The sequence below is a fragment of the Phodopus roborovskii genome, unplaced genomic scaffold (assembly GCF_943737965.1).
Source record: "Phodopus roborovskii unplaced genomic scaffold, PHOROB, whole genome shotgun sequence".
Classification (NCBI taxonomy): domain Eukaryota; kingdom Metazoa; phylum Chordata; class Mammalia; order Rodentia; family Cricetidae; genus Phodopus; species Phodopus roborovskii.
In genome coordinates this window covers 15,330,176-15,345,222 of record NW_026125052.1, presented here as the reverse complement: position 1 = coordinate 15,345,222, position 15,047 = coordinate 15,330,176, and the positions used below count along the sequence as shown (strand labels likewise).

General features: G+C 45.0%; 1 protein-coding gene across 2 annotated transcripts in view; it reads left to right on the top strand.

Moving 5' to 3' along the window:
- The first annotated feature begins 9,814 nt into the window (after positions 1-9,814).
- The window catches only part of LOC127216194 (keratin, type I cuticular Ha1), a 46,871-nt gene continuing 41,638 nt past the window's right edge, over positions 9,815-15,047 (top strand). The window contains exons 1-7 of one of the 2 annotated variants that reach the window (XM_051176788.1): positions 9,816-10,216; positions 10,415-10,497; positions 10,823-10,979; positions 11,634-11,795; positions 11,887-12,012; positions 12,143-12,363; positions 12,959-13,409. In XM_051176788.1, coding sequence (XP_051032745.1) covers positions 9,869-10,216; positions 10,415-10,497; positions 10,823-10,979; positions 11,634-11,795; positions 11,887-12,012; positions 12,143-12,363; positions 12,959-13,112 — 1,251 coding nt within the window. In that variant the 5' untranslated portion in view covers positions 9,816-9,868 and the 3' untranslated portion in view covers positions 13,113-13,409. Of the gene's footprint in view, positions 10,217-10,414; positions 10,498-10,822; positions 10,980-11,633; positions 11,796-11,886; positions 12,013-12,142; positions 12,364-12,958; positions 13,410-15,047 lie in introns of those variants that run through there. The other variant, XM_051176818.1, reaches the window with a different exon arrangement.

Here is a 15,047-nt window from a genome sequence, read left to right as displayed (position 1 = left end):
CAGTGGTTGAGAACCTCTGGACTAGACACATAGTTGGAGGGACGTTATCAGAGGGACTTGGGTGTCTGAAAGCCTTAGGCTTGAGGACTCTTAGATCCATTCAGCTTGGAAATTCTTGATGTTGTCTTAAGGATGAATCAAGGCTTGGAAGCCAGCTGGCTACTCTTTCCAGGATCTATTGGACAACTAGCCACTAGCTCTTTGTTTTAGGCATACACTCATAAAATATCTAATGCTCTGAGCATTCTTGAAGGCTAGAAAAATGAAAATTTTGTTGTTGAAATGAGAGTTAAAATTACTTTGAGATTCCATCTTACCCCAGTCCGAGTAGATACCACCAAGAAAAATAAATGGCAGCAAATGCTGGTGTGAATGCAGACCTACCTATACAGTGACTATAGAAAACAGTTGCAGATTGTGAGCCAGCTATACCACTCCTGGCTTCTCACCCAAAGGACTTCATATCTGATTAGGGGTACTACGCTTGCACATCCATGTTTACCACTTTCCTTTGCACACCAGTAAGGAGATGGGAACCACAGAGACATCCATCAACCGTTAAATAGTGAAGATGTGTTCCATATACTCAACAGACTCTTATTGAGCTATAAAGGAAAATTAGGGAATTCACAGGAACATGGACGGAACTGGGAAACGTATTTAGCAAGGAATCCTGGGTTCAGGAAGAAAGACACGGCATGCACTCTCTAGTAGGCAGATCCTAGCTTTTAACAGATAAATATTAGTGTCTAGGTGGGGGTAGGTGTGAAGCAGCTAGTTATGAGCCCACAGATGGGGGGTCTTCAAGGGACAGGCATGGGAAGAATAGGGATACATGAGATGTGGAAAGGCAGCAGAATAGTACAGTGGGGGAAATTGTGACCAAAAGGGAGGTAAGAAACTAAAGCAAAGCATGCATCAAATGTTAAGGAAAACCACCGCTACTTTGTAAGCTAATTAAAAACAATAAAAATATGGGCTGGAGAGATGGCTCAATGGATAAAAGCCCTGATTGCTCTTTCAGAGGAGCAGAATTCCATGGAGGCTCACAAAGGGAACCTGACACCCTCTTCTGGCCACTGTGGGCACTACATGCATATGGTGCAGATACATGTATCATATAACATTAAAAAGAAATACTCTCAAGTTTCCCAAATAATGAACAAACTATTTAGGTGCACTTCACAGAAATACAAGGACATTTCAAAAGAGACAAAAGGTCAAAGTTGTTGAATGTTTATCGTGAATAAGCAGGGCGAGGAGGGACTTGATGTAGTGAGAGGGTCAGTTGAAAGGACTGAGATCCCCAGAACAGACATTGTCTTAATTAGGATACAGTCACAGTAGACAGAACCAGAGTTTATTTTTAAATTAACTCAAAAGTTCTTAGAATTTCATATTATATTTGCCTTATTTTCACCCCCTTCCTCCCTGCAACTTCTTCCATGTACCCCAACTCCTCAAGTTTAAAACCTCTTAATTCTTTAGTTTTTGATTCATACACATGCACTTAAAAAAGCATGTATGTATTTAATATTGCCTATGGAGTCTGTTTTGTGTTGCTCATGTGTGCTTTTGTTTAGGGCTAACCACTTGAGATTAGATAATTTATCAGGAGGCTCCATCCTGGAAAAAACCCAATTCTCCTTCTCTCTTGGCTCTCTAGAAGATGTCTGTAGACCACAATGACGGATGCTGCCAGGAAGGGCAGACATTGCTTCTTCACAGAGTTCAGAGAAGGCACTGAGGAACACAGTGAATGGGAGCTGAAATTGAGTGGAGGGCAACGAGATGTCATCTTTCTCCCGAAGTGTGGTTTCTGAGTATCTGCTGGGGCACATGCTCTGAATTCCTCCAGATACTGAGTCTACTGTGAATCTGAGCAGGCTGCTGGAGGGAACATGGTGTCCGAGTGGGACTCTGGTGGAGATCAGTCTAAGAGGGACAATGGTGACTCTACAGGCCAGGGGTGTGAGGCAGAGCAGACAGGACCCCTGGCTCTGTTCTGAATCACTGTGTTTCAGCTTAAGACCATTCTGTCTATTGTTAACACTGGAGCTGAGCTCCATGCCAAATCCCCAGGCTTGTGCAGATAGAGAAGACTTGGCCCATCCCACCCACATGCTGGAGACTGCTCATAGGGGTTGACTTGTTCCCTGGGCCTGGAAATGTCATGGTTTATTGAAGAGGTTGGAGACATAGGTAGATGATTCTTAACCTGTTTCCTCATCTTCTGTGTCAGAACATCTATGTGAGGCAGAGGCCCTTGTGGCCTTGTGCTGACCCAGATGCCAAGTCTCATCAGGCCCACCTAAGGCAGAAACTGGGGTATCAGGTGTTGCCAGCATTAAGGTCCAGCTTCAGGGCAAGTTCAACACATATCAGGGTGAGGACTGCCAGTACACACCCTGACATTGTGTCAATACCAAATATGATAGCAGAGAGCTTTTGGGAGTGACTTCAAAGGAGCCCTGGGTACCACAACAACAACCCTGCAAAGAGAGGGCAGCTGTTGTTCTTCTTAGTGGCTGAGTCAAGACTTAAACTCTAGTCTCTTTGAAGGAGGTCCAAAATCCATCCTTTGGAAGATTTGAAAGGAAAAATTACACAGAAGCTTTCTGGCTCATTCTGGAACCATGGATCTCCAACCAGTGGCATCAGCATCAACAAGGACTGGTTAGCTGTGCACAGTTTTGAGATTTTCCGAAACTTTTTGAACAAGAAGTTGCTTTTATTAAGTCTTTCAGGTGATTCTAATGCATACAAAAGTTTAGGAGCCCCTAGACTAGGAGTATGCTAAGTGTAAGCCTCCGTTTGGCCAGGCGCTTCTTATAGAAAGGTTTGGCCTCGCTTTCCCAATGCACTTCATGGGTGAGGAGTTCATTGTGCCATGGAGACAGTGTCTCGTGTGTACGTAGAAACCCTGAAAATGGGAAATGATGGCAACTGCTAAGTCTCATGTGCCATCAGTTTGGAAAGAACAAGACATACTGGTCCACTCAAGCTCCCCGTGAAGTTGCATCAGTGAGTGAGTGCTTCTGGCAGATGCCTTGGCCTAGAACACACAGATAACTTAATCTGAAGCACCCATGGCTGAGAACAGACAATGTCTCCAGAACTCAGCACCACAGCTGATCAAAGATGAGAAACATCTCTGGAGATATTTTTTAAAAAAAGTTTTACAACCACCAAGGAGGGCATCCGGGCACTTGGGCGTGAGGTGATAGTCCATTTGCTGGCTCCTCCCACCTTCTGACTCCTGCTTTCTAGTTCTTAATCACCAGTGAAACCACAGGCACTTGAGCAGGCTCTGCTCCCCACCCTCTGATTTGTAAACTTTACAAATTACAGTAGCTGGCCGTGAAGCATACAAAGGGCAGCTGCTGGTGGTTTAATCCAGCTCCCATTGTGGTATGGCTCTCCCGTGTAGAAGAGGCTATATAGTCTCACGCTCTAAAGGCAGAGAGGAGGAGATTAAGTTAGAATGTGGCTGCTCTACCTCTTGTTATTCTCATGCTAAGACTCCTGCCCTGTGGGCAAATGTCCATGTGGACATTGATTCGATTGTGAGAACTTGTGACTTTTACCATGGGGTGCTGAGGGAAGGCCAGAGGCTGTCACACCCTCCTCTTCCCTGTAACTCTGTTCTTTCCTTTAAGTGGTGGAGTGTGGCCCAGGGTAACTGAAGCCTGAGGCTCTGACCAACAACAGTCTCAATGAGAAAGTGTGGTTTTGATTAATCTTACTGCAGCAAGCATCTGGCCCAACCTCTTTACTCCTCCTTTGTGCTTAAACCGTTTCTTTCATCCAACAAGTTCAAAGATGTCTAACAAAATAAACCATCCTATTCTTGTATTAAGACATCGTAGGAAAGCATTGCTCTGCCCATATAAGGAAGAGAGAGGGAGGGTGAGTCACTCAGTGGTTGAAGGATTCTTCTGGTAGCATGAGGTGAGTCAGTGGGACCTCAGGGGCATTGACCTGTGTTTATTAAGTTCATATCCAACGACTTGACTGGCTCTTATAATGAGATGATTCGGTGTGAGGAGGCTGTATGGGAAATGCTTTGGTGTCTTGGGAAGAAATGCTGGGCCCAGGGATTATTATACTTGGGGTGTGTGTGTGTGTGTGTGTGTCTGTGTGTGTGTGTGTGTGTGTGTGTGTGTGTGTGAGAGAGAGAGAGAGAGAGAGAGAGAGAGAGAGAGAGAGAGAGAGAGAGAGAGAGAAGACATTTCCTGGAATGTAACATCCATCATCACCAGCACTGAAATCATGGTGATGATGATGAATTCTCCTCCTCCTCATCAGAGGATACATGTATTGAACACTTATTATGAACTAAAACCTGATCTAAGTTGTAGATACGTCTACATACATAAACCCACTTAATCCTCACAGTAATCCCACAAAATCAGTATTATTTTCCACTTTGAAGATGAGGTGCCAAGGCTTCAAGAGGATAAATAGCACATTGAAAGTCCCATAGATACTGAATGAAGAATACAAGATTCAGGCTTAGGTCAGTCTGCCTCCTGCAACTGCACTCTAACCACTGTGTTTCAGAAGCTGAGTCTCAGATTTTGTCAGTAGGATTGTCAGAACCATGATTATGCCATTGTTTTGGTTTCTTCCCTTAAAGAAGTAGTTCTCAACCTTCCTAACACTGTGACCCTTTAATACAGTTCCTCACGTTGAGGAGCCCCAATCATAAAATTTTTTGGTTGCTATTTCTTAACTCCAATTTTGCAACTATTATTAATTGTAATATAAACATCTGTGTTTTCTGATGGTCTTAGGTGACCCCTATGGCAGGATCATTTGACCCAAAGGGAGTCAAGACCCTCAGATTGAGAACCATTGCCTTAGAGGAAAGGAGGATGCTGCTGTTACAGGAATCATTCCGAGTCGAGGAGGTGGGAGGAATGAAAACTCCATAGTATCTCCAAGTATCTTGAAACTTAAGCACAGTTTTGATGACTAGGGTTTGATGAAGAAGCTTAATCCATGTGTCAAACCTTCCATGCCATAACCCCAAATCACAGCACATATTGAGGAAGAAGGAACATGGTCTGAAACCCTCATCCATGCCCACTGCGTTTACCATTCACAAAGAATATCGCCATTCACAAAGGATATCGCCATTCACAAAGAATACCACTTATTGCGTTTGAATTCCAAACAATCTTAAGGGAGGTTGAGTAGGCATCATTTTCCTTGTTGTTCAATGGGGACTGCTCAGGCCCAAAAAGGCAAATCGTCTCCTCCCAGGTTCATAGATGAGGGGGTAAAATCAGGCACTCAAGCCTAGGTTCACTTCTGGCCCATTGCTCTTTCTCTGCACGCAGCCATTGAGAGCTTTGGTGAAGTTAGGTGCAGCTGAACCTTCACACCCTGATTGTTCTTAAATACTAGGATAGACTTCAGGGGAAAGACATTCACTCCAGAACCCAGGATCCCCCAAAAGATCACATTACTAGGGTCCCTCACGTCCTACATCTTCTCCACACAGACTCAACATTCCAGGCCAATCGTCTGGCGTTGGCCAGAACAATTGGCTTTCTTCAGCCAAGGACTATCCTTTATGTTGATTATTATACTAAAAAAACACATGCCTCTCTTTCCCTTAGTTCTTCGACATCCTCTATGTTGGTTGCTTCCAAGGTCCTCCACACTTATGCGATCTTTGGTCTAAAGAGGGCAGTGTGGCATGTGCCCATCAGTAGGTTTGAGTGCTGCCTCCCACTACACTCTGACTCTTATCCCCCTTTATTATTCCTTTTTAAATGGACAAAATTCACATGATATCTTCTTTTCCTCCACTGTCCCACACCCCTGGAACCATTTCTTACATTGCACATGTCAAAAGCCCTTTTCCTTTCTTAAAAACACACCCTTGGGGAGGCCATGGGGCTGATGCACGGCCATCAACTCCCTCTTCCTTGTGGACCCCAAATCAACAAGATCCAACTAGAAAAATAATTTCCAGAAAAAGATTCTTAAGGGCATTAGAATTCTAATAAGCTTAATTCCTTCAATTCCTGCCTACAAATTGCCTGAAAAGCAGAATACAAATGAACCTTTGAAAAATTGGCAGCTAGGGCTTGGAGATGGTGAGATGGGCCGTTGTGCAAGCATGAGGACCCAAGTTTAAATCCCTGTGAACTTGCCTAAAAAGCTGGGTTTGGTCACATATGTTTGTAATGGCAGAAGCAGTGACCAGGAGGATCCACCCTGGGGTTGAGAACTATGAACTGTGATTGAAATGGTCCAACTGGAATATGAGGCAAGTGACAGGTTGAGGGAGAAGTGGTGGTGTGTAAAGGAAGGATATTTTATCGCCGAGTCCAAGTACACGCACGGCATTATGCAAGTCTGAGAGCTCCAAGAGGGGCAAGAACACATCATAGTTCATATCCACCATGACCCTGCCCTTGGGACTATGTTAGACACATAGTGGACAGTCAGCAAATGTTGCTGCTCTTAACATCATAGATGTAATCTTAAAGTTATATTAAATACGAGTTTATTTCCAAATGTCACCTGACACCATTAAAATACCTCATCTCTTTACTTCTGTCCATTTCTTGTTTACTTTCATGGTCCAGATTGTGACTGATTGGTATGAATTATCCATAAGCATAGCTGGGAATCCCTTACCAGCTATGATGCTTTGGCTTTAATTTGATTCTGTTCTCAGCATAGAAAAGGCTCCTAGTGGATGTATTTTGAATTAAATTGAACCGGACAAAGAAAGACATGTTTGAGGGTCCATGGAGAGCTCAGTTTCTCTTAGAAGGATTAAAACATGCAAACAAATATTCCAATTAGTAAATCAGGAAAGAAAGCACTTAAATCTATTGCTAGCCCAAGTGAGATCCTGGGGACCCTTAAGCCTGAGATCTTATTTTCCTTATTAGTTAAGGGGCAAATCTACTGAAGCTGGTTGATATTTTGAAAACACTGAAAGGGAGGCTAGAATGGCAAGAGATGCCCGTCTTGTGCTTACTCACCAGCTTGTCTGCCTGAGGTCTCCATCCTGAATTGTTCTACACAACCTTCTGCAGGGCAGTTGGCAGGGAAGCCACATACATCCAGGAATAGGTAACCTGTCCAGGTAATCTGTCCTTCCTTCATCTTCAATGTGACTGATGTTTGTTCAACACCCACAGCCAGTGCATGTGTGACTGTCCCCATTCCTTGCCCCCTTTCATACTCCAATATCCCATATTGGTAAGGAACAAATGGCGTTGCTGCTCTTGGAGTTTACACTGCCTGAATGCAAACAACTGTGCATTTCCGCTACAAACAAATCTGGATGGTGGATATGATGCTTTGCTTTAGACACTGTGGGTCAAGATTATCTTTCAGAGGCCTCAGAAAACATGGTCCCGTGTCTGCAGGCCTTGCAGGGCCTGTCTCCATTACCCCTCGCAGGATGCTCAGCAGGGCAGGCTGTTTTTCTGGAATCAGTTTTGTACATCCTGGTTACTTCTCAGCTTTGCACTCTTGCAGGTTAGCCCATTTGAAAGTGGGTTAGCTCTGTCTAATTCATGTGGCTCTGCACAGTTCTGGAATTCCCATCCACATTTCCTCCTTGTTGTTTTCTTCTGAACATTCTTGTTTTTCTTATTGGGCAGTCTCCTCCTTGTATCCATCTGGTTCCATTTCTTTGATTGCTCTGTATTGGTGGGATTCTATTATTGTCCTCCTGGATGACCAAATCCACAAATCTTCTCCTGTATAAACACCTGAACATTGTTCTTGGTAGAGGCCTCTAGGGGGCTACACTGGGCAGCCCACAGTTTAAATCAAAGGGATTGGAGGATGCTGCAGGCATTCCATGGGTGCTCAGGCAAGGCTTCCTTTAATGGGGAAGAAGGCAGGTTGAGGAAGCAGCTCTTTTCTGGAAGCTTTGGAGCAGGTGGATAAGCATGGGGAAGTCAGAGGCTTCTTTTGGTCTTTACCCATGGGTTCCCATCTTTGGATGAAGTCACCTTGCCAATCATCCCATGCCCAGATGGAAAGTGACAGAAGCTCTCTGCCGACTGCCTGGTGTCCTTCTGATGCAAAGTCTGGGTGGTACCCGTCTCTAGACCCGCCTATTTCTCTCACTTTAATAGTCTTGGGGGGGGGAACAAAGAAAATTTGATTATATTACAAGTCCAAGTCTGCTTTGTAGTGCTCTGGGCCTTTAAAAATCTGAACGTTTTTTATAATAAGCAGGGCCTAATGGTCTTGGAGAGTGCAGACAATGGGCCTTTTATCGGAGACTCCAGCCACATGAAGACTATCATGAAAGCTCACAGGGAGCAGGACTCCAATAATTTGTCAGTCAAGCAGAAGCTCTGGCTGCCAGCCAAAGCCACAGGAGCTTTGGATGATGCTCTGGAGATGTAAAGAGTATCTGGCAGTGCCTATAATTATATAACTTTTATACATTCACAATTTCATCTTCAGATCTTCTGGTCCTGTCCACTATCACCCATTTCTAGCTTGCCTCCATTCCTCCACCCCAACCCTAACCCCAGGCCAAATCCTGTGCTTATAGGGTACCTCAGTATTATCCTTCATAGCATCTAAGCTCTTGGATTCAGTGACATAATTTAGCCTTCCTTTCATACTTTTTGAACCCTTTGTCCTTAGAACATCTGTATGCAAATCAGTAGGACTGGAGCTTGGATGCCCAGAAAAGAACATTGCATATACATACATTGAACTTAGAGAATAGGGCAGAATGTTAGAAAGTTTAACTGAAAATTTAAAAGTGATTTTTAATGTTAAAGCTGACATGGATATGTTACATGCAATAGAGCCAATTGACTCAAGTTTAAGATAATGTGATTTCTTGCCCAGGGAGACCCCTTTAGGCTACCTCTTTACCTTGTCAGGGTATGGATCTAGGTAGGACACTGCATATAGTAGGCAAATGCTCTACCTACTACAGAGCTATATTCCTAACCCATTTGGATTATCTCTTGACTGTCTTAAATGAACCCATTCATTCTGTTTTGATTGATGTCCCATGTAAAAGTTTGGTGAATACTTCCTTTTTCCTTCCACGTTTCTTTTCCTAGACAGTTTAAATGAATTTACACTGACCCCATCAGCTAATATTTTTTGGAAATCTTTCAGAACTGTCTCTTCTTCCAGAAACTGCTCTGTCCTCAAGGTGATTATTCAAGTCTCTACCGCTCTCTTCAGTGATAACAGAGGCCATTACATACATGGTCCTGTAACTCACAGACAGTTCTCCAACTTTCATAGCCAAGGCTCAGATCAGCTCAAATCACCACCACAGTCATCCATCCTTGGCCTGGGTTACAGCAACATTTAGAGAGTTGTCTCTCACCACAAGGAGCAAGAGCTGATGACTGTAACTGAATGTAATGTCTTCAAGCAATCTCTCTCTCTCTCTCTCTCTCTCTCTCTCTCTCTCTCTCTCTCTCTCGGGCAGATTCACTAGGAGACACAGTTGACTATAGGTGCTCAGGATCTTGTAACATAAAAGAATGTCACTGGATGGAACAACACCCAACTGACCAGGGCTGGACCATGTGGTTCCTTTGAAGCTCTACCACAGAACTCTGATTTCATGGGTGTAATGGCTGAAGAAGAGTCCTGACTTAGCAAGAAGCTCAAGTAAAGAATTTTATGGGATCAGGGACTCTTCCGAGGGAGGCAAATGACAGAGTGAAGGACAGGGCGTTTGAAAACTAGTGAAGTACAAAGAAAAAAAGATTTTACATACTGTGTCCACACCCTCTGTAGAAGGGTTATAAATGCTCACCAGAGGAAGGACACCCAGAGCTCCGAGGCTTGGAGAGTCCACTCTGTGTCTTCAGCCAGGCACCTCACTCCCTCCAGCACCATGCCATACAACTGCTGCCTGCCCACCATGAGCTGCCGCACCAGCTGCTCCTCCCGGCCATGTATACCCAACAGTTGCCATGGCTGCACCCTGCCTGGGGCCTGCAACATCCCTGCCAATGTGGGCAACTGCAATTGGTTCTGTGAGGGCTCCTTCAATGGCAACGAGAAGGAGACCATGCAGTTCCTGAATGACCGCCTGGCCAGCTACCTGGAGAAGGTGAGGCAGCTGGAGAGAGAGAATGCAGAGCTGGAGGCTCGGATCCAGGAGAGGAACCAGCAGCAGGACCCTCTGGTGTGCCCCGCCTACCAGTCCTACTTCAGGACCATCGAGGAGCTGCAGCAGAAGGTGAGGGGCCACATTGACATGTCTAAGTGATGGTAACTTGCTATGGCTCTCAGCCTGAGGTGGAGAAGAAGTGTTTCTTGTTTCCATCCCATAATGATCCTTGTTTTCCCATTTTCCCTGCTATCCATTTTTAAAGAAACTAATGGTTTTGTATTTAGTTTTGATGCTCACTAATTCATATGGTCTCTCCTTCCTCAGATTCTATGCAGCAAATCTGAGAATGCCAGGCTGGTGGTACAGATAGATAATGCCAAGCTGGCTGCAGATGACTTCAGGACCAAGTGAGTCATTTGACAGACATACTAGCATCCTTTTAGTTTGCTTAACCTCCAGCTAAAGAAAGGGATTTCCATAGCTTTCCTAGCAGCAGACAATCTGTTAGTTTTAAATGATTCTGCAAATGATGTTTTAGGCAGAATAAAGCAAAAGGAATCACAAAAATGGAAAAGGACAATGTTGAGTTTTGATGGAGCATCCAGAACTCTCTGTCCCCTGGGAGTGTTCATTGCAGGAAGTAAGAAGGCAAAGCAAATGTCTTCTGGCAAGGATTATTGTTCGGAGTCTTGAAGATCTACCAGTTGCTCCTCTGACCTTGTCCATTTTCAGGTATGAGACTGAGCTGTCTCTGCGGCAGCTGGTGGAGTCAGACATCAATGGCCTGCGCAGGATCCTGGATGAGCTGACCCTCTGCAAATCTGACCTGGAGGCTCAGGTGGAGTCACTGAAGGAGGAGCTGCTGTGCCTCAAGAGGAACCACGAGGAGGTGAGATTAGATGAAGGACCTAACTCAGCCTCAGGCTTTGGGGTTGGGAGAAGCAGAACTAAGGTTATAAACATGAATCTCAGGATGTTTTTATGAATCTGCTTTAGAGCCACCAAGACCCAATGAGAGAAAACTATAGATGAACTTGTCCATGTTCTCAGATAGGACATACCTCAAGTTAAAAACACAAGTATTATTTCCCAGACATCTCCATTTGCTGGCAACTGCCCACTGAGCCGTAGAGTTCCAGTCTTGTTATATTGGCGATCTGATTTTTGTCTTGCTAAAGAGAATAAGTCTTGGTGAAGAATGAGTGGGTACTCCTGGGAAGTGCCAAGACATGATTTTGCTTCTTTTTTGGTAGCAAGAATTATTTGATGTACAATCTGAAACAGCTCAGCTATATTTCTGCATTTGAGGGTGTCACAGTTTCCAGTTGGGGAAACTTGTTTGTCAGCCTGCTCTTCAGCAGCCCAGTAAACCCTGGGGGTAATGGTGAGGAAGGAGTTGAGCCCACAGAGATTATTTGCCTTGAGTTGATATAATAGCTCCTAAGGTTCTTCTTAGGAGGAAATAGACTTAGGAGGGCTTCAACAGGCAGGGTAATCTCTGAGACTCATTGAGAACAGTAACTATGAATTTATATATTTGCAGGAAGTCAACACCCTGCGCTGCCAGCTTGGAGACCGCCTCAACGTGGAAGTGGACGCCGCTCCCACTGTGGACCTGAACCGTGTACTCAACGAGACCAGGTGTCAGTACGAGGCCCTGGTGGAAACCAACCGCAGAGAAGTGGAGGAATGGTTCACCACACAGGTGGGCATCTGAGCTCATGCTCACCTGGGCACTGAGGCCCCCAGGACCCTAAGGCAGGGTCTGATCCTGTCTCTGCCCTTGCTTCCTGCAGACTGAGGAGCTGAACAAGCAGGTGGTGTCCAGCTCAGAGCAGCTGCAATCCTGCCAGGCAGAGATCATCGAGCTGAGACGCACAGTCAACGCCCTGGAGATCGAGCTGCAGGCCCAGCACAACCTGGTGTGTAGTGTCCAGACCCGGGACCACTCCCTCCATCTCTTTCTCTTCAAGCCCGTGACTCCTTTGGGAGGTCATGCAGGAACCTTTAGAGGGAGCAGCTCTGTGACAGCCTGTGTCTTCTCCCCCACAGAGAAACTCTCTGGAAAACACACTGACAGAGAGCGAGGCTCGCTACAGCTCCCAGCTGTCCCAGGTTCAGTGCCTGATCACCAACGTGGAGTCCCAGCTTGGTGAGATCCGGGCTGACCTGGAGCGTCAGAACCAGGAGTACCAGGTGCTGCTGGACATCCGTGCCCGGCTGGAGTGTGAGATCAACACGTACAGAGGCCTGCTGGAGAGCGAGGACTGCAAGTGAGTACAGAGAAGGATGGATTTGATGAGACTTCAGAAGGGAGTATAGGACTCAGTTGGATCCCTCAGAGACTGTCTGCCTAGGGAAAGAAAATCATGCCTTTCCACTTGACATGCTCAAACAGAACTGACAACACCATCACCATCATGAAAATATCAAGTGGCTTGCTGGCACAGTTGTTTGTGTGCAAATTGAGATTGTACAGCTATATTTGTATTCTACTGTGCTAATATGTAGGGTTATATGAGCCGTCTTTACAATACTTCATTGTATAGACAGCGTAAGATAGCCACTATCTTATCTGCTTGTGTAACTATTCTATGTAAGGACGCTAGGGCATGGCAAAGGCAGTAATCCACTCAAGGTGTGTATAGCTTTGGGGTATCTGTGTAGTATTTGTGGCTCTCTGTATTTTAGTGATTTAAAGGTTTTGTAGTAGAGGGGGACTTGCCATTCTTTGTTCTAGATCAGGACAAGTCCTGACAGGACTTCTACTCTTGGGGACTCACTGATAATGTGGTCCTATGTAGTTATTCTTGGGAACTCTCTGATATGTGGCCTCACCTCACCTTTTTGTTCTATTTTTTTTTCTAGGCTACCCTGCAATCCCTGTGCCACAAGCAATGCGTGTGGCAAGCCCATCGGGCCCTGTGTCTCCAATCCCTGCACCCCGTGCCCACCCCCTGCCCCTTGCACACCTTGTGTCCCACGTCCCCGCTGTGGGCCATGCAACTCCTTTGTACGCTAGAACCTGGGGGATGCCAAAGGGACAAGGACACAGTGTTCCAGAGCTCCAACCTGTTCTCGTTCATTCCACAAAGCAGGCATAAAAACGCAAAACGAATAACCAGCACAGTGTTAGGATGATGGCCCCAGAAACTGTGCCTTCAATTGTGCCTTCAACTCCTGCACCCTTCTCCAGACCATTCCCTGCCTGCCTTTCCCTTCAGAAGGACTTGACTTTTCCTTGGCTTGCCCAGAGGACTCTGAAGTGCCATCGGCCCTCCCTTGTGATCTCACAATAAACATTTTCCTGTCTAAAGCAGATGCCTTTCTTATTGGTTCTCATTTGTTGCCATCTACTCACCACTTGAAGACTCTATAAAAAGCCACTTGAAAGTCAGGCTGTGTAATGGCTTGAGTCTTGATGGGCAGATGGCTAGCCTGACACCCTGAATCCATGGGTGAGGTAGAACAGCCATCAGGAGTGAGGGCGAGGCTGCTACAGTGCTGGGTTGCTGTCTCCCTTTCATCGTTGCTATATTTCTCTCCATGACGTGGATTCTCCCAGAGCTTTGATATATAAGCCCGAACTAGGAGGGATGATCTAGAGATTGCTAGGAGGTTCTAGAAAAGTCATCTTTTCCTCAGTAAGATCCTTGGATCAGATGCCCTATGATTCTGGGTTATTGTGGTCCAGGCAACCTGGCTTTCCTTGCCATGCCCAGGATGTCTTCCTCTTTTATGCATGCATCATTAGCCTGAGCGTTCAGTCACTGATTGACAAGATACATCAGTACTTCATGGGGTATTTATCTTTTCTCATGTCATTTCTTACTGTGTAGATGCTGGGTGATGTAGCAGGGAGAGACATTTACAGGCAACTCCCAACCACAAGTTACTCACAATTTGTAAAGAGGCATAAAGTTAGGCCTTCAAAGAGTGCTATCACCCGAAGACACAGAACCCTGGCACCTGAACAACCCAGTTGCCTGGAAACAAATATCTGACCATTGGAAGAGACAAGCTGTGGGTGTATGGGACAGCAATATTTCTCACAAAAAGGGCAGCTTCCTTTAACTGTAAGGAATATCCACAGAAATGATGAATGTTGACTTCATAAAAACCCAGAGGATGCTTGGGATGTTTTGAACCACAATCATGTGAACTGATATGATCAAGACAATGTATCTTTGGCACAGTATATGCACCATTTGAAATTCTCTCCAGAAGAGTACAGGGTTCCAATTATTCATATTCTTGCCGATGCTTCCTATTTTCTGTTTGTTTGAAGCAATAGTCATCAGAATGTGTGTGAAGTGGCACCTTATTGTGCTTTCCATTTGCATGTGCTTGATGACTAAGAACACTGACCAACTTTTTAAATGGCCATTTGCGTATCTTCTTTGGAGAATTGTCAGTTGAAGTCTTTTATCCATTTTAAAGATGTTTTCTCTCTTTTTTTGTTATAGGAGTTCATAGTAAATTCTGAACCTTATTTCCCACCAGATACATGATCGGTAGATATTTTCCCTCAGTTTGTGAACTTCTTGGCTTATTCACTGCCCTTGTGCCTTCTGGGGCTTGGACTCTGAGCTCAGGGCCTTACACATGTCACCAAGTTATATTTTCAGACCATATTTATTTCTTTTTATTTTGACAGAGTTCTTTCTCTATTTTTAAATTTATTTAATGTGTGAGGGCATTTTGTCTGCATATATGTAAGTACCATCATGTGTGTATCATGTCAACAGAGGCCAGAAGAAGATATTGGATTCCCTGGAACTGGAATTACAGAGGACTCCGAGCCACCACATGGGTAACAGGGACTTGACCTGGGTTCCCTGAAAGAGCAGTGAGCACTCTTAATGGCTGAGGCATCTCCCCAGCTCCTTGATTGAGTTTCTGATGCACAGGAGTTTTATTTTGGAGGAAGTTTATTCAGATTTTCTCTTGGTTGCCT